We start from the raw sequence: 24,974 nt of genomic DNA, 5'->3' as shown, positions 1-24,974 counted from the left end.
TATGCCTCCAATTATATCTAAACCATTGGTTATGATAATAAAATTGCCAAAATAAAATTTGGTATGTGATGTATTATTTAATATACAACATCACTTGTACGCATCTAGCCAAGTTATGATAAGTTCTCCCTATCACAATCGGTTCAGGGTCAGGAACTAAATAATTTCCATCTAAAAATATGAATGTGCTATATGATTTAATTATTCCACCACAATGTACAAAGATGGATCCTCAAATAAGGCTAGGGATATGTTTTGGTGATCCCAACAATAGGGGGAGAAAATGGGCAGCTGAAAAAGTAATGCATGTAATGAATTATTATGAGTACATCTAGATCCTCGTATGAGAAAATGTGAACTTGAAGTTCAAGAGATTATTTATTTGTAAAATATTGCCAGACGTATTTGCTGACCCAAAGCTAAATGTCATATTCAGCTGCTAATGCTCCAAATAAAATGAAGTTCATAATGAATAGAGTCTATGGCATGCACGAAGCATAATAGACTAATCGGTTCCAAAGATAAAACTCCTTGAAGAAGGAGATGAGCAAATGTTCAAGATGGTCATAATAAGGAGGCAAGTGCTCTAGAAGAGCACCGCGACATAACACTTCATAAAACATCATAAGAGAGGCTCGGGTACCTGAAAATAATAAGTTAAAGAGATCTCAATAAGTTATATCTTTATTGGGTAATAGTAGAACCGATATAAAATGATCGTCGACGATATTGTTAATATAATGTAGTGCTCAATATTATTAATATTGACGAGGATTTTGAGCTCAAATCTGTCATGAAATTTGGACAGATAAATGATTGGCCAAATAAAAAATACGCAATGAAAATTGATTTCACCTGAAAAATATGAAGTTGGACGGATAGTCCCAACATCTGAAAGTATAAAGCCAGTGGAGGTATAAATATGTTCTTGTGCGAAAAAAGGTCAAGTCCATAGACATAAAGACGACTTGTGTCATAAGAAGATTTGTAAATATCCTGGTATTGATTATATAGAGACATGTTCTCCTGTGTTGGATGTCGCAATTTCAGGTTTTAATCTGGCAATACAAGAAAAATGTGATATGTGTATAATGGAAATCATTGAAAGATTTAAATTGTTCTGATGCATATTAAGGTTTCCAAGAAATTTATTAAATAAAGCTTCAAAAATCCTTATACGGATTGAAACAATTAGGGAGTATGTGGTATAATCGCCTGAGTGAGTACTTGTTGAAAGAGGGGTACAAGAATGATTCAATTTGTTCTTGTGTCTTTATAAAAAGATGTGAATCTAAATTTGTTATAATCGCCGTGTATGTTGATGATTTAAATATCATTGGAACTCCTAGGGAGCTTCCTACAGCAGTAGACTATTTAAAGAAAGGATTTGAAATAAAAGATCTTGAAAAGACAAAATTTTGTCTTGGTCTACAAATTGAGTATATGAAAGATGGAATATTTTTCCATCAATCAACATACACTAAATTTTTTTTTAAAGCGATTCTATATGGATAAAGCACATCCATTTAGTACCCCGATAGTTGTGAGATCACTCGATATAAATAAAGATCCATTCTGACCTCATGAAAATAATAATGAGATTCTTGGTCCTGAAGTACCATATCTTAGTGCAATTTGTGCACTAATGTATCTTTCTAATATTACAAGGTCTGACATAACTTTTCCAGTTAATGTCTTAATAAGATATAGCTCAGCTCCTACAAGGAGACATTGGAATGGAATCAAACACATATTGCGGTATCTAAAAGGAACTACCGATATTGGATTATTTTATGGCAATGATTACAGTCCCGATCTTGTTGGTTATGCCGATACTGGGTATTTATCTGACCCATACAAGGCTCGATCTCAAACAGGCTATGTGTTTACATATGGAGGCACTGCCATATCTTGGTGATCGACTAAGCAATCAATCGTGGCTACTTCATCTAATCATGCTGAGATAATTGATATTCATGAAGCAAGTTGAGAATGTGTATGGTTGAGGTCTATAATACACCTTATTCGAGACAAATATGGTTTGAAGTGTGACAAACTACCCATAATTTTGTATGAAGACAATGCAACATGCATATATAGTCCAATTGAAGGGCAGATTCATAAAAGGGGATAAGACAAAACACATTTCACCAAAGTTATTTTTCACACATGATCTTCAAAAGAATGGTGATATCAATGTGCAACAGATCCGTTCAAGTAAAAATATGGCTGATTTGTTTACCAAATCTCTACCGACGTCAACCTTCAAGAGACTAGTGTACAAGATTGGGATGCGAAGACTTAAGGATGTGAATTGATGCTCTCATCAGGGGGAGTTAATACGCGTTGTACTCTTTTTTCCTTACAAGGTTTTGTCCCACTGAGTTTTCCTTACATGATTTTTAACGAGGCAACTAAAAGGCGTATTTCTAAACATGTGTACTATTTTTCCTTCACTAGGATTTTTTCCCATAGATTTTTTTCCTAATAAGGTTTTAATGAGGCACATTATCTATGGACATCTAAGGGGAGTGTTATAAGAAAAATCAAATTATGGTGGATGTCTACTCTTCCTCCATGATCTTTTCAAATGTTTAATGACATATTCAATGCCATATTTTTCTTCACTTTTCATGTATATATAAAGACCTTGTAATAGATAGAAAAATACACACAATTGAAGAAGAAATAAAAATTTCTCATCTCTTTCTCTCTATATCTCTTAGCTTGTTTTTTCTTGTTCTATATTATTATTTTGAGCTATGTTTCATAATAAGATGCTTTTATTTAAGTATTACTTTAAAGTTAAACCAAAAATAGAATATTATATTAGTTACTACTAGATATTATTATAATGATGATTTGAATATTTTAAACAACACATTATATTAGTTATACAAGATTCTATGATCGGATTATTTTTTAAAACCAAATGACACCTACGCCTCAATTTCTATTCTTCCACACAAATTGTTGCAAATTTGACATTTTCCTTCCTCTTATCTTCCGAAAACTTTATTGGCGAAAGATAGGAGTATGATATATTGTTATAAACAGTTTTATTGTAAATCAAGCTCATTGAGTCATATGTTTGATATTTCTCTCATACTCTACTAACGTTAAGATTATAACAATTCCTCAAAGTTCTTACTTCCCCCTTTTTGTTTGTATAAAATTTGTAAGACTTGAAATGCCATATAAGAGCAAGTCTTGTGCCTCCAAGGTTCAACATATTCACAAGATGAATCTCGTAAAAATAATACTATATATGTATGTTAAATTGGTGTGCTATCATAATTGATCGGATGAGAATAGTAATGATTATATTTGACGAAGAACATAAGTAGGACATGTAGAGTTTAAAATGAGATATAATTGTTTAAGATGATTTTACATGTCCTAGGAATACTCCATACACATCAATTCGTAGGTATTACAATATACTTAATTGAAAATAAATAGGAAAGAGTTAAACCTAAAATCACAAAGAATAAGTTATTTTACATGGATTTATTTAAAATTAAGCACAATGACAAGAAAATAAGGTTCTTGTAGACGACAACAAATATGAATATACGTGTAATTGCTATTCATGTTAGGTCCAATATTTGTAAGAATAAGCACAATGATAATAAAAGGTTCTTAAAAACTATAGCACATCTGAATATACGTTTAATTGCTATATACGTTAGGTCCATATGAGTTGAGAGCTCTTTTAGCCTGGTTAGCATCTGTCTAAATATATGTATTAGACGTAGAGAACCTCTAATTTTAGAGCAAGCGTTAAAAAGACAAATCATTTCCTATTGGAATGAAAAACACTTGAATAGAATGGAAATATCACAAACGATACATAAAGCTGACGACTCCAATTAAATTTGGATTGAGCCATAGTTAATTGATTCATTATTTCAAACTTTAGTTTAACCTCTTGGTTATTGTTGGTGAATGGTATATATATAATGGGCTCACATGCATTCCTGGTAATTTCAACATTGCTTTTAGCAAGCTCTCATTGAGAAGAAAGTCTTGAACTCCCTATACAATCTAAACTGTAGCTAAGACAACTTAACAACCCAACAAGAGCATTATCACAATTGGCTTATATATGGACCATTTTCTGCTCCAACGTCCCTTTCGATTCACTATATATCAATATATGCAAGTTGGTTTTCTCTTGCTATCTCTGGCTGATTTTTCTTTCTCCCAGTCCGAGAGCGTAGGGGTGATTTTTCATGTATGTTATTTACAACTTCAGACTATTACTTCAGGGAACTTAGAGGAACAAGTTAGCACAGCATCTGCAACAGTGAGAAATATCTTGTCCTCGCCAATTTGGCTCACGAAATTGGATGCGTGCAGCTTGTCGATCACTTGTCTTCCAGGGTTTGAGAGAATAAGCTGTTCGTGCGCGCACAAACACACAAAGGGTAAGATATCAAGAGACCTATGGTTTTATTTTTAGTTCAGATACTATGTTTGGGTATGATTATTAAGCTTTACCTGAACTTCTCTCTTATGTAGGCTTCTGTGCAACTCTTCAAAGGCATGGATGCCACTGGTGTCAATGTCAGTCACGGCTGCAAAAGAGTAAGTGGAAAAACATGAAATATAAGTATCATTTGCAAGAAGTGTGGTAGCATATATATTGCTTGATTTTTTTATTTTTTTTTACAAGGTAATCGTTCCCCACTTACGTGACATGTCAACAATCAAGAACCTAATTTTAGGAAAGCCAGCGGATTCTAGTTGCTCGTCCTCATCCGTTACCCATCTCAATATCCTGGAAAACAAGTTCATTCTCTTGAATTACACACACTTTTATCTATCTATCTATCTATCTATCTATCTATCTATTTATCTATCTACTCAGATTGAAGATAGAAGAAATAATGGCTTACCTTTCTCTCGTGTAGTTAGAATTTGAAAAGTAGATAGCAGAATCAACTCTCACAATTAGTACACCGGGAACTTGTGTTGCCTCGGGATATTGTTGAATGTTCCTATATACATTTGTCCTGGGGATCTTGCCAAGAATAGCTGTTCGTGGCCTGGTGACTTGGAGGAGAATCTTAGCAAATGATATTGAGACCTATTTAATAATAAAGACAACAAAATCCAATCATTAAACCATCACGGCTTTCCCTTATGAAATTGTTAAGCCTTCCTGAGAGAACTACTTACCGCAATTAAAAGACCTATCTCAACAGAGGCGAAAACCACACCAAAAAATGCTCCCATACAAGCAACAAAATCAAATTTGTCGATCTTCCAAATCAAAATTGCGGCTTCATAGTCTATTAATCCAATGACAGCTGAGATAATGATGGCAGCGAGGATTGCATTTGGAGTGTACTCAAAAAGAGGGGTTATGAACAACAACGTCAAGAACACAACAACAGACATGATAATGTTGGAAACTGCAGTTTGGCATCCAGCCATGTAATTTACTGCTGATCGAGAGAAGGAACCTGCAAGAGTGAATTGATCCATTAATTAAAGAATGCCAGGATAAATGAAACACATTAACAGATCAATCAAACATTGATTCCTTAGGCTGCATGGATTTGAAGCCTAGGCATCGGATCGTTAAATATCATATGTTTTATTAGAACTTTATTCATTTTTATCTACCTGTTGTCACATAGCATGATGTCATTGAGCCAACGACATTCATTGCTCCAAGTGCCACCATTTCTTTGTTTCCATCCAACTGGTAGTCCTTCATTGAAGCAAATGTTCTTCCAATTGCAACGGCTTCCTATAAACGAGAAGGTAGAAGTACGACAATTGAGTGGAAGAACATAAAAAGCTCCTGTTTCAACTTTTATTAATCAATTTTCTTACCGTCAATGCAATCATTCCAGCTACAACACCAATCTTTAGCCCTTTTAGGAGATAATCACCAGTGAAATAGATTTCACTGACAGAAGGAGGATTGATTCCTTTCTCAATGTGCCTCACCTGGTAAGGTCATCACAGGAAATTTTTCATTAAGTTCAAGTTAAGTGATACCAGAAACTTATCAGAAAAAAAAGTCAATGGTACCAAAGAAGCACCTAAAGCAAGCACTTACAATCTCGACTCCCTTTTTTTCAGCATGGGTTATGTAGACCAAGAAGGTGGAAAGAATGACAGAGATCAGAGGAGCAATTGCAGGTATCCAAAACAGCTTTTTGTTCTTCTTTCCCTGATTTTCAAAATCATTTAGGAATCAACAAAAGCTACCAAAGCACTTCAACTTAAGTTATAGACAAACGTTAGAACTCTTACAGTGTACTTCGCGAACAAAAGGAAAGTTAAAAATGTTGCTCCAATGAGAATTGTCGGCCAGTTCCACTGCAAGTTTTTTGCCAAAAAAAGAAGGTGCTATTAGTCATTTATGCAGATAAAACCTCTTAAGAAGGATGCCTAGAAGGACAAGATAACTCACTCCATGGTGAGCCGAACGGCATACTGATTTCATCACAGAAATGATATCAGTTTCCTTAGTAAACTTTTTGATGCCAAGAAAACCTTTAAGTTGCTGGAGAGCAATTGTAATGGCTGCACCACCCATGAAACCCACGACAGCAGCATGAGATAAGAAATCGATTAAAAATCCCAACCTGAAAAGGAAGCAAAGCAGTAGTTAAAGGTAGCTGTCCGTTGGCAAGTCAGAAAGGAAAAAGAAAGCAACAAGTGTCTTTGCATCAAATGAGATGAAGAAAATCGAAAGCATAAGTGCACAACTACAAGCTTTTAATCTTGGCAATTCTTGTATACCTTAAGATTCCAAGAGTAGCTTGGGTAATGCCAGCGAAAAAAGTAGCTGTAAATGCAAGTCTCCTGTATTCATTTGGATTTGTAGTTGGATCAATTTCATTGCTAAGCAGAGACCCTAGCAATAGTGATACAACAGCAACAGGTCCTATCGCTATATCTCTCGAGCTACCCATGAAGGCATAAATCAAAGGTGGAACAAAGCTGGAGTCTGGCAAAATTAAGAAAAAACATGCATGAAAGAGGGTTCATGCAACTTTACCAAAGGTATACTAATTAAGCAAATGCACACTTACATAGCCCATACTGAGGAGCTAAGTTTGCGAGCTTTGAATAGCCAATGTCCTGTTAAACCAGTTGCAATATAGTCAAACTCATGAAACATAAAAGTCCAAACTTGTTCAATTGATTTACACAGGTCCTATGTGCATGCTCTAAATATACCTGAGGAATGCAGAGACTTGCAATAGTCAAACCAGCAATAAGATCACCTCTAAACTTAGAAACATTATAGCTTCTACCCCAATCTAGTATGGGAAATACAGCCTGCCAACCAAGGACAAACTTCCGAGACCTTGACTGATCTTTAAAGGAGCGTAGAGGATCATCTGCAAACAATGTTTCCTTTACAGTAGTCTTAAATTCATCGAATAGTTTCTGTTTCGGTGGGACTCCAACCTTGTGCATATATGGTGCTTGTTGGTGTTGAGGGGATGGCAAACTTTGGTAGTCCATTTCTTTTGTTTCTATTGCCTCAACGCTAGATCGACCCATCTTAGATTAGAATTGGCTAATTCACCTGTAAGGCAGAGGTAACATAATTTCTATTACATCAGTAAGAGAAATACTAAATTCCAATACAAGCCAAATCAGCAAAATGCATTTGACACCTCACAAAGGCTGGTGCTCAATTTAACTAGCTTCTACTCAGCACTAAACAAATACTCCAATGTTAGCATTATTCAGTGATACATTCACAAAACCTTGATAGTAACTAATAAGAGAAAGATGACAGCAAAAACAATCAATTCTATAGAGATGGAGCCATGACAATATACTAAATACCCTCTCAAATCTCACGCATGCAGGAAATGACGGAGAGCTATATTGCTATTAAAAACTTTGTGATCTTCTTGAACTTTGGAGTGCCTTAGCTTGGAAAGTTCTTGCTTTCACTTAATATAAATTGTCAGAAAATTCGAGCATCAAGCTTTATTATCTTAAAGAAAGGGTTACTGGTATATGCAACTAAGCACGAATCTTGATCATTTTGCTTAGTGCATACTGGTGTTGGAAACTAAAAGAAAACCTTTTGTATTTTATCTAACAGAAATGGATGTCCACAGCCATTGGTTTATTTACAGTGAGAATTTGGATCGTTTTTAATGTTAGTATTTCTTGAAAGCATATTTAATATGATAGATTCACGAAGACAAGATTGACATCCAAAATGTAAAAATAACAGCTAAAATTTTCAAGCTACGTTCTCCTTTCTGTCTAGGTATTTGGAAATACAATAGTCAATGTAGGCCGGTCCTTGCATTTGGGAGCGCCAAATGGCTTTAGCACGTAGAGATTTCATGGTTACAGATAAGATCACGTAACTAGACAGTACCACAAAAATAACGGAGTCACAATTTACACGGTGCACGCCCACACGCCCGTCACCTAGCATGTGTGTTACCTCAACACCAAAACACATAACACGTATATTCAGGGTTCATACCCTCAAGTGCAACGGACTGTTCTTTTTTGACCGAGAGGTATTTAGCAACAGGGAAACTTAATTGATGTGGACATTCTAGAAAAGGTCCTTTTGCACCTTATCATGTTAAACTTAGCTGATTTCTTAGCTTATAATACTCCCTTTTTCGTCTCCTCTCCATTCCCAACCCCTTTCTTCTCTTCTATACGAGGGGGAATCTTAAATTCCAAAACAAGGATAGAATAAATCAAAAATCACTAAAATCCACCCTACCCCACCCCCACCCCTCTCCAAAAAAAACTTGCTAGAAATATAAAAATAACACAAAGTATAAGATTTCTGAAAAAAAATCACGGAATCTCTTTGATAAATCTCAAGACATTTCAATTTCTCCAACTATTAAGTATTAACAAAAATGAAAAAAGGGACAAATCTCAGTACAATGGGTGCATCAATGCCACTGACTACACTGTTCTCCTCTTTTTCCTGTTTTCACCCTTAAACTATAAATGGAAAACTGATAAAAGACATTTTCTTTTACATTTAACATATAACACTCCACTTTTCATTCCATACGCCTTTCCTATACCATTGATAGTGATGATTTGGTGCATTAGTACCTTTGCTAATATAGAAGATAAGGTCCCCGGCCCACTTAGGTCACGCTCCACATGCAGAGCCAAATATACGTATTAAACTAAACTAAACATACAACAAATTGAACTAAAGAAAGGCGTAAAAGGTGGTAATAAAAAAATACTTGAAACAATTAAAGATACTCCTAAAAATATATCACGAAAAGGACATATATAAAGAGAGACACTCAGATTAAGTAACTACCTTGCCTTATTATATTGTTCGCACAATCAATGGTCCTTGTAACTTCTGGGCATCAAAAAAGAATTCCCATGTCTAGGTTCAATGTGTTGCAATTTTGCTATCCTCTAATTTGGTTAATTAACAAGGATAAAAAATGTAACAAATCAAGAAAGATGCCCAGATAAATGCATGTGTTGGGAAAATGGTTTTTGAGTGTAAACAAGAAGACGAGGGTAAAAGAAAAGAAATGATTTGTGTTTTTTATACTAGTTCTTGTTTGAGGCCAAGGTAAAAGAAAAGTGGGAAAATAACGACGTAGTTTGTGCAACTACTTTTTTGGAAGTCAGTTCTCAGCAGTTCGCGGTATTCATTTCCTCGAATGTAGGGCCTATAAAATGCCTGAATCTTGACGTATTACGGTCCATGTTCATAAAGTTGACCATAATCTTAGTGTATGAAACCTCTATTGTTGTTTTTTTGGCAAAAAAACAGAAAAAGTCTAATGTGGACCCAGTTTTGGGCTTTTTAAAATGTAGATGTTTGAGCTCACTTTTCCCAAGAGACGTAGGTAAATTTTTGCCGGTTCTCCTTTATGTATCAGTTATTTAGTTAATAAATTTTTTCATGTATTAATATGTATCTTTTAGATCACGATCTAATTTGTTTTTTAAATAAACTAAAAGTTTGATGAGAAAATATTAAATTACGGTCTAAAATTTTGTAAATTATTGCAAACGTTAGACCATAATCTAATAATTCGAGTGCAACATGAAAATTATATGAGCAAATATTAGACTGACTCTAACGTTTACGTTGTGCAAGAAGAGTAAGTTTCGAGGGATTATATTTTTTCAAGTTTTTAAAATGGGGACAAAATCTAAGGAGTAGCCTGAAATAGGACATTTGCGTAAATCAGCCATAACTTTTAAGGCCCAACTGACGAAGGAAATAGAAAAATTATTATACTGTATATATTTTGCTTTCCCACAGTTTTTACGTAAATTTTTTGTTACTCAATAGCAGTGTTGTTCAACTTGATATACTGGCATGTTCTGTTTAGTTTACGTCTAAGTTTGATGGAGTCTTGTAACTTGAGATCAGTTGGTCATTGTAATTTCAAATATATTACTTTTGGTATGACAATCAACTAATTTACCGACTTAAGAGGTACAAATTGATGAGATTTATATTGAATTTTTACGCGCTTGATCCTTTTTTAACTATTATTTAAAAAATAGCATTATTTATTGTTTATTCCATAAAGATCACTTTTTTTCATTATTAGCATATTATAAAAATTAAGCTCAATATTTAATAATTTAACTGATTCACTAATCACAGAAAGTATTTTTTTGTCCATTTTCATTCTTCCTTTCCAACATTCATCTTCTTCACTCTATTTTTTAAAATCTGATGCATATATGAATGCCACCTAAATTCAAGATGTATTGATTTATACGTCTTTTATACTTTGTATATCAAGTATAATTTTAATTCAAAATATATTTTTATGTATATAATTTTTGTATATTTATTTGTGAAGTGCCATTTTATTTTAATATGTATTTTTAATGTATATTTCAAATATATTTTATATGTCAAGAGCCATTTTAATTCAGGATGTATTTTTTTTATATATATTTTTTGTGTATTTATATGCCATCTTAATTAAATTTAAGATATATATTTTTTTAATGTATATTTCACATGTCTAAGTGTTATCTTAATTGAAGATATATTTTTTATGTATATTTTTTGTATATTTTATATGTGTTACTTCAATGTATATTTTATATATATATGTTTTGTATATATTAACATATATTATTATCGAAGTAAGATCTTTATGTTAAGAAAGGAAGAAAGAAGGGAGAGAAAAACTTAAGAAAGATAATTAAAAAGAAAACGAATGGAACAAATTTTAAAAATATATTGGTTTCGGCAGAAAACAAAATCAAGAAGATGAAGAAAAAGAAGAAAAACTAATAGATAAAGAGAGAAAAAAGGCACGATTTTTGTACAAAGAATTATTGACTTTCCATTCAAATTGCTTATGTTTAGGGATTAATAATTAATATTCCTATTTTAATGGAACTGTGTGCTACAAATATAAATATTTTTCTGTCACAGATATAATATTGGGTTTCATGTTGTGAATTTGTTATATTTCTTTTAAACCGTAACAATTATGTAAAGTTCCCATTTATATTTTGGATTGTTATAATAACAAAATTGAATTGCGGAAGTATACTATGAAGAGGAAAACCATAACTCGAAAAAGGAATCGAAGAGAGAGAAATTTTATTATCTCAGAAATAAAAGAATGAAATATCTATCTTACACATATCTATATACAAAGAATAAAAAATTACAAAATTAGGCAAAATAGTTAAAGAGTAAATAAGTGACTGTCCATGTAAAAATTAATTACATACTTATTACAAAAGTGTAGATGGGCCATATCAGATGGTTGGGCTAGTCGTGTGGGATGCTGTGTGTGAAGAGGTCCAGTGTTAACACCCCCCTCCCCGTCAAGCTGGAGGGTGATAACACTCCAAGCTTTCCCAAAATGGAGTGATGGGAAGCACCAAGCAAAGCCTTTTGTAAAAATGTCTGCCAGTTGATATGCACTTCTGATAAAATGAAGAAAAATCAGACATGAATTTAAGCAATCTCTAACATAATGACAGTCGATTTCAATATGTTTTGTGCGTTCGTGAAACACTAGATTTTTGGCAATGTGTAGTGTAGCTTGACCGTCACAGTGAACAGGGACACGAACAAGGTTGACACTATAAAAAGAAGAAGGGATGTCTGTACAAGGTGAAAAAGGAGGAGGAAAGGTAGAAGGAGAGGTGGAAGAGTGATAGGGAAAGATATCTTCATGGAAGGTAACATCCCTAGAAGAGAATACATAATGATTAGCCAAATTAAGTAACTTGTAACCCTTTTTTACCACAGGGTACCCCAAGAAAATGCTTGAAATTGTTCTAGAATGGAACTTGTCTCTACCCTACTTAGGAGTGGCTGCATAGCACAGACACCCAAAAGATTTCAGATAATCATAGAAAGGAGGATGGCCGTGTAGTTTCTCAAAGGGGGAGACATTTTGTAAAACAATAGAAGACGTCATGTTTATAAGGTAGGTAGTTGTTAAGACACACTCTCTCCAATACTTCAAGGGGAGTTTAGATTGAAACAAAATGGCCCTAGAGACTTCCAGAAGATGTTTATGTTTTCTTTCAACTACCCCATTCTGTTGAGGGGAATAGGGAATGACAGTTTGATATAATATACCATGGTTAGCAAAAATATTATTGTGCTTCAGAACTGCTGCCTAATTCATAGGCATTGTCAGATCTGAAGCACTGAATATTAGATTTGAAATGTACTTGAACCATAAAAGTAAAAGCTTAAGAATGGAGAGGGCATTGCTTTTACAGGAAAGAAGATGACTACAAGTCACCCTACAGTAATCATCAACCAGTGTGATAAAGTATTTAAAACCATTATAGGTCCTAATAGTGGCGGAGCTACAGTGCTCCAAGGGTGGTCAGCGCATAACCTTCGCCAGAAAATTGCATTGCGTATATAATTAAAATGTTGTTCTATTTTAATATATACAATAGCTTGCATACCCTTGACACAACCGGAAGAGGTAGCCCAATGGTGAAGGGTGTGCAAAATATTCCACTGATTATAGGTTCGAATCTCAGTGCAAGTTTTTGGTACAAACCATTTATTTTATATTATTATTTTTTCAAGAAGCAATATAAGTGTAACCTTCAGATCCACTTTTCCAAATCCCAACCAACCTTTGAATTTCTTTTTATTTTTTTATTTTTTCAATAAATAAATATTAAAGATCATTATTCAATTGAAAGCTACTTAATAAAAAATTATAAAAGCTCTTTTCTAGACCTAAACCTAACTTTGTCAAAATAAAAAGAAGAAACACAGAGTAGAGAAATAAAAGACCATCCCTTACTTTTTGCCTTGCTGGCCTGCTGCGCTATTGTCAGATACCTGTGAAATCTTGCACTCTAACTCTGAATCTAATTCAATTTCAGGTTAGACTCTTTTGTCTTTTTGTTTTTTTGCTCAATTTATAATCTGAATTTTATTGTTAGAGTCTTTAGAGATTGAAAATTTACTAAATATTTCTAAATCTCTTAAACAATTTACAACTAGAATAAAATAATTGATACTTAGATGATCCGATTCATCATTTCCGAACATATATTTGTTCTTTAAACAAGAAAATAAGGAAAAAATTGGTGGATGTGTATACGAATTTGGGACATAGTTTGAATTTTCAGATTTTGATTTTCATCGTTCATTATATTATAAAGGCATTTCACATGGCACGAGCTGGAGATAATAGAATTTAATTATGGACTTCTTCTATGATGATAACTCTCTGAAAGAATATTGATTAGGAACTATTTGATTTTTAAATGTTTCCTTCATGATGCCTAAACTCATATTTAAGAAGCAAAACTTGTATATTGCTCTTGGATCGTGTGGATGTGTTTTATAAGATTATTGATAGGCAACTTCAAGAACTTAACGTATGTTTCAATAAGGTGACAAGCGATTTGTTTCATGGAGTAGCTTGCCTAAATCCAGTTAATTCATTTTCTAGTTTTGACATCAGGAAGATAGTGAGAATGGCTAAATTATATCCTGATGACTTCGATGAATTTAATTTGGGTGTCCTTGAGAATCAACTTGCTAATTATATTATTGATGTACGTGATATTGATCAAAGGTTTTTCAATTTAGGTGGACTTGGTGAACTTTCAAAAAAACTAGTTGAGACAAAGAAGAATATTACTTATCCTCTTGTATTATGCTTAGTGAAACTTGCTTTGCTTCTGCCAGTTGCCACTGCAACTGTTGAAAGAGCTTTTTCTGCAATGAAGTTTATTAAGAATGACTTGCGGAATCGAATGGATGATGAATTTTTGGACGGTTGCATAGTGCCTTATGTAAAAAAAAGAAGAAGGTATTTCGTACTATTTCTAATGAGGTTATTATAAAAATATTTCAAGAGATGAGACCTCGTCGAGTACAATTGTAATACTCCCTCCGTTTCAATTTATGTAAACCTATTTCCTTTTTAGTCTGTGCCAAAAAGAATGACACATTTCTTTATTTGGAAACAATTTACCTTTATGTAATGATTTATAGCCACACAATATATATGTACCTTATTTTACACCACAAGTTCAAAAGTCTTTACTCTTTTTTTAAACTCCGTGCCCAGTCAAATGGGTTCACATAAAATAAAAAGGAGGGAGTAATATATTTAAATTGTGCTTTCAGTAGTAATATTTTTTTGGTTGATTCCTTTATATTGGTTTTGATTTATACAATAGTTAATTCTGTTAAAGTATTTTTATGATTTAGCTAAATATTGTATATTTTATTATAAAAATATTCGGTGCACCCATTCATAAAAAAATTATTTACTTATCCAAAGGTTGAACACCCTTCATGAAATTTCTGACTACGCCACTGGGTTCTAATATTGTATGGTCCCTAAACATCAACATGAATTAATTGAAAAGGTGTAGTAGAATGAATGACACTATCAGGAAAAGGAAGTCTGTGTTGTCATGCCATAGGACAAACATCACATAGAAATTGTTGTTTAGTGGAAAGCTTACCATATAAGAAAGGAATAGACTCCATTCTATGAAAAGGCATGTGGCCCATTCTTTGATGCCGAAACACATCAGTTTTATTAATAGCAGTGGATGAATTACATGTAGAACTATGAGAACTATTTACATGAGAGGAAACATCACAAGTAGACACTGAATTGAAAACATTACATCGAGGAACAACATGTGAAACATTAGGTGAAACAATAGACAAGGAAGTGTACATGTAGTGGAATTGAGATAGTACAGACCATTTACAGTCCTACCAATTTTCAGTGGCCTCTTCAGAGATAGGCCCTGTAAATAACAATGAGAACTGGTAAGGAGTGCATAACAATGTAACATATTGATTAACTTGTGAATTGAAATTAGATTGAAATAAAAAAATGGAACTAATAGAACATTAAGTAGAGTAATATCTGGTCTAAGATTTAAAGAACCAGTAAAGATAACTTTAACCCTATATCCATTTGGTAAAGTAACCATATAAGGAGTAGCCAAGGGTTAAAGATTATGAAGTAGGTATTTGTGAGGAGTCATGTGGTTTGTGGTACCTGACTCTAGTATCCAAGGGCTTCTATCTATTTGTGAATGCGCACATACACTATAACCATCAGCAGTAAAAACAGAACATCTAAACAAACTTGTAAAATTTGCAAGGGCAACATTTTCACCATTGGAACCTTTAGAGTTAAAAGGAGGAGAAAGGTGTGCCTGCTGAAAAAGTGTCATGAGGTGTTGGTATTATTTTTTGCTGAAACCATGAGTATGAGATTCAGATGATTTGGTAGACCTAACAGAGACACCAGACCCAGCAAAATCTCCACATACCCTTTAGACTGAACACAAGATGCAACCCCTTTGCTTCTTGTGAATTTAAAATCCTGAGGAAACCCATGCAACCTGTAGCACTTCTCAATAGTGTGCCCGAGTTTTTTTTTACAGTATTTGCAAGTGAGGTTGGATGTTGATCCCTTTTTTAAGTCAAATTGAACCCTTTGGCTGATTCCTTTATTGTTGTTGAAATTACTAGAAAAAGGAGAACCAGTAGACACAGAAAAAGAGGTCGATTCATTTGAGAAGCTAGGGACATGACTCGAAGTTTCCTTTTGCTTCTCATCATGTTGTAGCATAGAGTAAGCCTTATTGTTTGAAGGAAGAGAGGGCATCATCCGGATATTGCTCTTACAGGTGGAATAACAGTCATTTAGACCACCGGTGAATTGAAATATTTCTTGTTCTTCAATATGTTTGGGTAGAACACCACAGGTGCAATCAGGTCCTACATAGATAGTGCTAAGCTCATCCCACAAATTCCTCAATTTTGTGAAATACGTTGCAATGTCTGAAGATCCTTGGGATGTGGCAGCTGATTCCTTTTGGAGTTGTATGTATTTGAAACTATTAGACTATCCAAACATTTTATTTATGTCAAACCAAATGTCCTTAGCAATACTAAAACGCATGACACTAGTAGCTATATCTTTGGATAAAGAGTTAGTAATCCACGCTATAATCATATCGTTACAACGCACCCAGAAAGGATAGTAAGGGGAATTTAGGCTAGGCTGAGGAACTCGACAATTCATGAGTCCTAGCTTGTTCTTAGAAGAAAGAGCAACTAACATATTCTTCCTCTAGAGAACAAAGCCATTTCCATCAAATATGTCAGAAATTAGACGACTAATGGGACTATCCGAAGGGTGAATATAGAAATGACGAGTAGGTTTGATGGAATCATCAGAGGAAGTAAATGTCCTAGTTTCATTTCCAAATTCTACAGCACTACCCATATTGAAGCAAATAGAAGCATGCAACAGCTAAAATACACAAAATTTATGTTAAACATGGAGCTATAGAGAGTATGTGTTACCATCCTTCTCAAAAACCTGGAGAAATAGGTCTTCTTCAGCTGAAAAATGACGAACGAAGTCGAATCGGATGAAGACCTTCAAATTGCGACATCACAAATATTGTCATAACCCAAAATTCAAATAGTCGTGATGATACCTAACCTCACTCGCTATGTAAGCCAAATACTAACAATCCGATTCAATTAATATTTAACTGACTCTAATACACTCCCCAAGGACTGGTAGTACAAATTATGAGCTATTAAGATTTAGAATGTACAAAGCTGGTGTGAAATAAAAATATGTCATTTGTTTGAAATATACATGAACGGGTTTTAAAAAAAATTCTAAAGCTACCTAGAACAAGAGGCAGTTGTGACTGGATCATATGTACATCTTCAATGCTAGCTCCCGCCATGTACAATAGCATCAATATCCAAAATCTGCACGCAAGGTGCAGAAGTGTAGTATGAGTACAACCGACCCCATGTACTTAATAAGTAACAAACCTAATATTAGGTTGAAAGTAGTGACGAGTTGGAACAAGGGTCAGAGTCCACTCCAATAACCAGCAACAGTTCATAACAGTATAATAAAGATAGTACAAGAAATAATCCGGCTGGTTCACAGTTACAAAAAATAGGCATGCTTTTCAAATATAATAGTAAATCCCAGATCTTTCACCGAAAACCTTAAAATATGAGTAAGCTTGTAAAATCGTGATTTTCTTTCCAAACCCCTTTCAAAAATAAATAGGATGTTTCATTTTTTCCAGATAGCATGAGGAAAATTCATCTCTATGCCTACATGTCAATATACAGATGAAGTCATGAATGTCACCGAAACCGGGTAGCAAGAAGAAATGCATCTCTATGCCTATATCTAAAGTATGCATGTCAATTGCAATGCATCTCAATGATGAACTCATGCACTCAAATTCTCATAATACTCAATCACTCAGTATTGTATATAGCCAATCCAGCCCAGGGAAGATCCATCCCCAAATATATATCACTGACAGTCAGTCATTTAGTACTGTATAAGGCCAATCCAGCCCAGTGAAGATCCATCACTCAATATAGATAATTAGGCAAGATCCATGCCAGGTAAAATCCATCCCATAAATATAAAATCAACTGCGCTCATTGTGTGGGGTGCAGACTCCGGAGGGACTCCTTAAGCCCTAACGCTATAATCCGTACGGACAACTCACGTGCCATAGTACCAATATCTGGATCCACATGGATAACTCGTGCATACAGACAACTCACGTGTAGTATCAATATCTGGATAATAAATAATAGGGACGCTCCCGAGGTACCGCCTCGTAGTCCCAAAAAGTAAATACATAGTAGGGGAGCTCTCGAGGTACCGCCTTGATAAGTAGGGATTTTGATCGCTTATTTGCTCTCTTTTGCTTATGTTTTAGCTCAAAAATGCTTAAAGGTATTCTTGAGAACTAATGAAATGTGCTTTCTTGCAAGAATATTGGGAAACGAGCCAAAGAAGTGAAAATCAACTCAAAAAGGAGTAAAGTTGGTCAAGAACCAAAACAAGACAAAAAAGGCTATAATGCAGGCCGCACAATACTGTGTGCGGACACAAACTCTGAAGATGCACTGATAGAATTTCTTAACAGAGTGCGGCCCGCACAATTATTGTGCTGCCACAGAAGACTAGATTCAGAGACTTATAGTTTGGGAGCTTAAAGATGTGCGGATCGCACTATTATTATGCGGCCGCAGGATGCCAAAATACGGCCGCACTCATAAATGTGCGGTCCGCAGAATGAAGCCCAGATCTAGTCCAAGAACAAGAGTGCGGTCGCACAATTAGAGAAAGTGCGGCCGCATCTCACTTTTATGCGACCGTAGAAAGCCAACCTGACCAGTCAATCTCAAAGTGTGGACCGCACACATAATTGTGCGGTCGCACGACCTTCGCAGGGGCAATTTTGTCAGATATTTTCAACTGGATATAAATAGATCTTTTTGTCATTTTTAGGATGAGTTTGGTGCACCTGAATACTTAGAGCCGTTTTTATTTACTGTATTGGGTAACTTTGTACTAGTTTAGCATTTAAACATTAGATTTTCTTTCCTTAGTCAATTTTTATGCATTTTATCTTAGTTTCTCCTTTAATTTCTTCATTTTTCAAGAGTAGCTAAGTCCTTAGCTAGGGTTATGACCCAAACATAGTATGAGTACTTAATGGGTGATTGATTTAGGACTTATTTATGATTGGGTATATGAATTTTAGCCTAGTTCTTGCTTGAATTTGAGAATTGATGGTTGCAAATATTGATTCATGCCTAATTGACTTAGTCTATACTTGAGAAAGTGAAACTAAGTCTAGGAAAACTTGGCTAACAAGAATTTGGGGTGAACTCAAGAAATTGATAGCCCTAATTAAAGGGTCGAATCTAGAGATAGTAAGACCCGACTTAAGCATTTATCACTTGTTTCGTGAGATACCCATTTGGACTTGAGAAAGCCAAATTGGACAAAATCACCGAGAGGTATAAAGTGAGTAATTACGTGTGATTGTTATATTGTATCACGATCAACCAAACATGACCTAAAGCTCTAAATCTGTTAGGTAACCAACTAGGTGAAAGTCGCAACCCTAGATCTTTTATAACTTGAAAAACAACCAAAACCAAAAACATTGCTTTACAATTACAAGCATTAGCGTAAAAGTAGAAGTAGAAACAACAATTGAAAATGTGGAAGTGTAATCTTAGGCACGTCATACATCCACACTAGGTATATACCTAATCCCACATCAAGCTCCATGTGGAATCGACCCCGACTCGCGTTGGGTTTTTATTATTGCATCAACCGCCTCACAACCTAAATTAGTGGTATGAGTTTGGGCTATATCAATTTTTGGCACCGTTGCCGGGGAGCTAAAAACGGATTTAGCTATATATTTAATTTTGTATGTGACTTGTCTTCTTTTCCTTCTGGGTTACTAACCTTTTTGTGAATCGATTGTAGGTACAAAAAAAATGGCTCTCAACAATGATCCTCTCGGAAACATGCCTTTGGGGGATGTGGACGTGGAAGATGACCCAGTTCAAGAAATTCCTCTTGAACCTCAAGCAAATAGACGAGGCCGACCGCCTCAAGACAATATTCCCGTTCCTCCCCCAAATCCACCAAGAGCGGCTCTACACCGGGTGTTGCCGAATGAAGGGTATGCAAGTGCCATAGTTCTGCCACACATTAGGGCGGGCAACTTTCAAATCACAAATGTTATGCTTACATTGCTTGAGCAATGGGGATTCTTCACTGGGGCTCCGAATTAAAATGCGTACAAGCACTTGAAATGATTTGTGGACACCTGCTGGGGGAGTAAACAGACCAACATTTCCGAGGATGCTTTAAGGTTGAGACTATTTCCCTTTTCTCAAAGGGGGAAAGCCTCAGACTGGTTAGAAAGATTATCAAACCCTTCTATCCATACATAGGATGAATTGGCGGAAAAATTCATTGCCAAATTCTTTTCTCCCGGGCATATGGTTATTCTTAGAGACGAGATTCTAGTATTCAAACAAGAATCCAATGAGCCTTTGCAGGAGATATGGGAGAGGTACCGCACTATGGTGAAAGAGTGCCTAAATAATGACATAACCGAGGATATGATTCAACAAACCTTCTACGGGGGATCAATACTATCAATCAATGCATGGTCAACCAACTTGCCGGTGGAAATTTCATGACAACACCATATGCCGAAGATTGTGAAATCTTAGATGAAATGGCGGATACTTCATCGGCATAGAAAAGTAGAGCAAATATTCCTCAAGGTGATCCAAATGTGATTTACCTACACAAAGAATTGCACGATCATGGTCAAGTAATTACCGAGTTGACCACTACAATGAATCAATTGGCCAAAGCTCAACTTCAACATGTCCAAGGTCCTAAACAAGTAAATGCAATGGAATGTGTCAAAATGATGGTGAACAAGCAAAGGCAAAAGGGTAAACAAGTGCAAAACCGTGTACAACAATTTGTGCAAGATAATAATGGGTTCAACCAAGACGAATCATACAATGAGCAGTAGGAAGAAGTGCAATATGTGAATACCTATCAAGGGCAAATGAATAACTCTCAAGGCCCAAATCAACAACAATGACGATCTCAAGGAAATCAAGGAAATTGGAACAATCAAAACCATCAAGGCAATTGGAGTGGTGGTACCAATAATCAAGGTAATTGGAACAATAACAATAATCAAGGCAATTGGAACAATCAAGGAAACCAAGGCAATTGGGGTAGCAACAATCAAGGATATTGGGGAGGCAACAACCAAGGGGGTTAGAACGGTCACTAAGGGAATCGGGGGCCGGGCTCTCAAAGGCCCCCGATGTATCAACAACCAAACAACCTGCCTCCTTATCTGTCTCAAGGTTATAGTTCTTCCAACAATGAGATGGGACAGATCGGAAATATGTTCAAATAAATAATGGAGAAAAATGCCGACTCCGATGCTCAATTAGCCTCTCACAACACTTCAATCCGCAATTTGGAAGTTCAATTGAGGCAAATCTGGTAAGCTTTAAACACTCGTCCTAAGGGGGCACTACCTAGTGATACGGTGGTGAACCCGAAGGGTGGGAATAACACGGGACATGCCATAGCTGTAACAACAAGGAGTGGAATAGGTGGAGATGCAACCACCTCAAATCAAAGAAGAATTGTGGATGATGATGTAGTGGTTCAAGAAGATGAGATCCAAGCAATGTGGTTCAAGCTAATGAATAAGTGAGACTTGATATTGATGAGAATGTGGAGGAGACCCAAGAAGAAGTGAACCCGTCTAGGGAACACGTGATTGACATACTGGAACCGGTAGTGCCAAAGGCCAAGGCACCAATGCCAAGGCCTCCTCCTCCATACCCTCAAAGGCTCGCCAAGCAAAATAGTGAGAACCAATTCAAGAAGTTTATTAACATGACGAAGAGCTTATCCATTAATGTGCCATTGGTTGAGGCGTTGGAACAAATGCCTAGTTATGCAAAGTTCATGAAAGATTTGGTGACAAAGAAAAGATCAATGAATTGTGAGACTATCAAGACAAGTGAGTGCTATTGTGCACTCAATGGCTCCGAAATTGGAAGATCCCAGTGCTTTCACAATCCCTTGCACTATTGAAAGCGTCGACTTTGCCAAAACTCTATGTGATCTAGGGGCGAGTATCAACTTGATGCCCTACTCGGTGTTCAAAACTTTGGGAATTGGGCAACCAAGACCCACATCTATGAGGTTATAAATGGTGGATCATTCTATGAAGAGACCATTAGGTGTTATTGATGATGTATTGGTTCGTGTTGATAAGTTTATCCTTCCGGCGGACTTTGTGATTCTTGATTGCGAAGTGGACTATGAGGTGCCTATTATCTTGGGTAGACTTTTCCTTGCTACGGGGAAGGATCTTGTTGATGTGGAAGCCGGTGAGCTCACCTTTCAGGTGGGCGATGAAAAGGTGGTTTTTCATGTGTGCAAATCTATGAGGCATCTGAATAGCAACGAAGTTTGTTCGTTTGTGGACTTAGTGACCGAGGTAATTGTTGATGATGCTAGTGCAATAATGAATGTTGATAATACTATGGAAGCCGTACTGATTAATCATGATGATGATGAGAAGGATGACTATGTGGAATATGTAGATGCATTACAAGGAATGGGGTCGTATACTTATGAATCCCGAAAATTATCCTTAGATCTTGGGAATCGGAAGACTCCTCCAACAAAGCCCTCAATCGAGGAGCCTCCCACTTTGGATTTGAAGCCATTGCCTTCACATCTCAGGTATGAGTTCCTTGGCCCATGTTCTACCTTACCTGTTATTCTTTCCTCTTGCTTAACTAACGTGCAGGTAGATTCTACTTTGACGGTGCTCCAAAAGAGGAAGAAAGATATAGGATGGACATTGGCGAATATTCGGGGTATAAGCCCTGCCTTTTGCATGCACAAGATTATTTTGGAGGAGGAAGCCAAACCCTCCATTGAACATCAAAGAAGATTAAATGAAGCAATGCAAGAGGTAGTGAAGAAGGAGATCATTAAATGGTTGGATGTAAGGGTTGTCTACCCCATTTCCGATAGCTCGTGGACCTCTCCGGTGCAATGTGTCCCAAAGAAAGGGGGCATGACTGTGGTAACAAATGACAAGAACAAGTTGATCCCCACAAGGATGGTCATCGGGTGGAGAGTTTGCATGGACTATAGGAAGCTCAACAAAGTCACTTAGAAAGATCATTTTCCACTTCCATTTCTTGATCAAATGCTTGATCGGTTGGTCGGACGTGCTTTTTATTATTTCCTTGATGGATACTCCGGCTACAATCAAATTCTTATTGCTCCTGAGGACCAAGAGAAGACTACTTTCACTTCTACCTATGGTACTTTCACATTCTCGTGGATGCCATTTGGGTTATGCAATGCACCGATAACTTTTCTATGGTGTATGATGGCCATCTTCACCGATATGGTGGAGGATTTTCTTGAGGTCTTCATGGATGACTTTTCTATGGTGGGAAATTCTTTTGATGAGTGCTTGGACAACTTGGACAAGGTATTGGCAAGATGCAAGGAAACAAACTTGGTTTTGAATTGGGATAAATGTCACTTCATGGTCGAGGAAGGCATAGTCCTCGGCCACGAAATTTCAAAGCATGGTATTGAGGTCGATAAGGCCAAAATTGAGGTGATCACCAAACTCCCTCCCCTACATCTGTGAAGGGAGTGAGGAGCTTTTTGGGTCATGCAGGGTTCTATCGCCGATTCATTAAGGACTTTTCTAAGGTGGTAAAACCCTTGTGCAAACTTTTGGAGAAGGATGCCAAGTTCCATTTCAACGAAGATTGTATGAAGGCATTCAAATTGCTCAAGTTTAAGTTGACTACTACTCCTATTATCACCGCACTGGATTGGAGCTTACCTTTTGAGCTCATGTGTGATGCAAGTGATGTGGTGGTTGGAGCGGTGTTAGGGCAACGTATCAACAAAATCTTCCATCCGGTCTACTATGCTAGTAAGACCATGAATGATGCCCAAGTCAACTACACAATGATCGAAAAAGAGCTCCTTGCTATTATTTTTGCTATGGAGAATTTCGTCCGTACTTGATGGGTACAAAGGTAATTGTTCACACCGACCATGCGGCGCTTCGATATTTGATGGGCAAAATAGATTCTAAAGTAAGACTAATGCAGTGAGTGCTTCGTTTGCAAGAGTTTGATCTAGAGATTCAAGACCGCATAGGTAGTGAAAACCAAGTGGCGGACCACTTGTCTCGCTTGGAGGAAGAGGGGAAGCCACATGATGGCCTTGAGATAAATGATTCATTTCCTGACGAGCAACTCCTAGCCATTTCTATGACTGGGATGCCATGGTTCACCAACTTTGCTAATTATCTTGTGAGTGGCACTGTACCGAATGAGTTCTCTTCAAATCAAAGGAAGAAGCTCAAACGGGATTGCCTTGACTATTATTGGGATGAGCCTTATCTCTTCCTGATTTGTACTGATGGTGTGATTCGACGATGTGTACCGGAGGAGGAACAAATGAAAATTCTTTAGGCTTTCCACTCTTCGCCATATGGTAGTCACCATGGTGGAGCTAGAACGGCAACAAAAGTGTTGAGTTGTGGATTCTATTGGCCTACTCTTTACAAGGACGCTAGCATTCTCGTCAAGCGTTGTGATGAATGTCAAAGGGCTGGTGGGATTTCTTAGAAAAATGAGATGCCCCTCACCATCATCTTGGAGATTGACATTTTTGATGTGCGGGGCATTGATTTCATGGGTCCATTCGTGAGCTCTTGCGGGAACACTTACATATTGGTAGCTGTGGATTATGTGTCAAAGTGGGTGGAAGCCGTGGCTTTTCCCAACAATGAAGCTCGGAGTGTGGTGGCATTTTTGAAAAAGAACATCTTCACAAGGTTTGGTACTCCAAGGGCCATTATTAGTGATGAGGGATCGCATTTTTGTAACAAAGATTTTGATACCTTACTCACAAAGTATGGTGTCACTCACAAAGTGTCGACTCCCTATCATCCTCAAGCAAGTGGGCAAGTCGAAGTCTCCAACCGGGAGATCATGAGTATTTTGTTGAAGACTGTGAATTCCAACCGGACGAATTGGTCAAAGA

At 36.2% G+C, this 24,974-nt stretch overlaps 1 protein-coding gene across 2 annotated transcripts; it reads right to left on the bottom strand.

Moving 5' to 3' along the window:
* Positions 1-3,850: 3,850 nt before the first annotated feature.
* LOC104089302 (sulfate transporter 1.3-like) lies at positions 3,851-9,540 on the bottom strand. 2 transcript variants are annotated; one of them, XM_009594159.4, is made up of 14 exons: positions 9,308-9,540; positions 7,207-7,561; positions 7,059-7,107; positions 6,766-6,973; positions 6,434-6,608; positions 6,274-6,339; positions 6,077-6,190; positions 5,848-5,964; positions 5,635-5,761; positions 5,185-5,471; positions 4,902-5,092; positions 4,698-4,783; positions 4,504-4,580; positions 3,851-4,401 (listed from the first exon to the last, which is right to left on the bottom strand). In XM_009594159.4, the coding sequence occupies exons 2-14, from the start codon at positions 7,534-7,536 to the stop codon at positions 4,255-4,257; spliced, it is 1,974 nt and encodes a 657-aa protein (XP_009592454.1). In that variant the 5' UTR covers positions 7,537-7,561; positions 9,308-9,540; the 3' UTR covers positions 3,851-4,254. The 2 variants fall into 2 exon arrangements, with proteins under 2 accessions (XP_009592454.1, XP_009592462.1); XM_009594167.4 differs by having other exon boundaries at positions 9,313-9,540.
* Positions 9,541-24,974: the final 15,434 nt, after the last annotated feature.

This window comes from Nicotiana tomentosiformis, chromosome 4 (genome assembly GCF_000390325.3).
Source record: "Nicotiana tomentosiformis chromosome 4, ASM39032v3, whole genome shotgun sequence".
NCBI lineage: Eukaryota > Viridiplantae > Streptophyta > Magnoliopsida > Solanales > Solanaceae > Nicotiana > Nicotiana tomentosiformis.
This window is presented reverse-complemented; position numbering and strand designations above follow the sequence as displayed.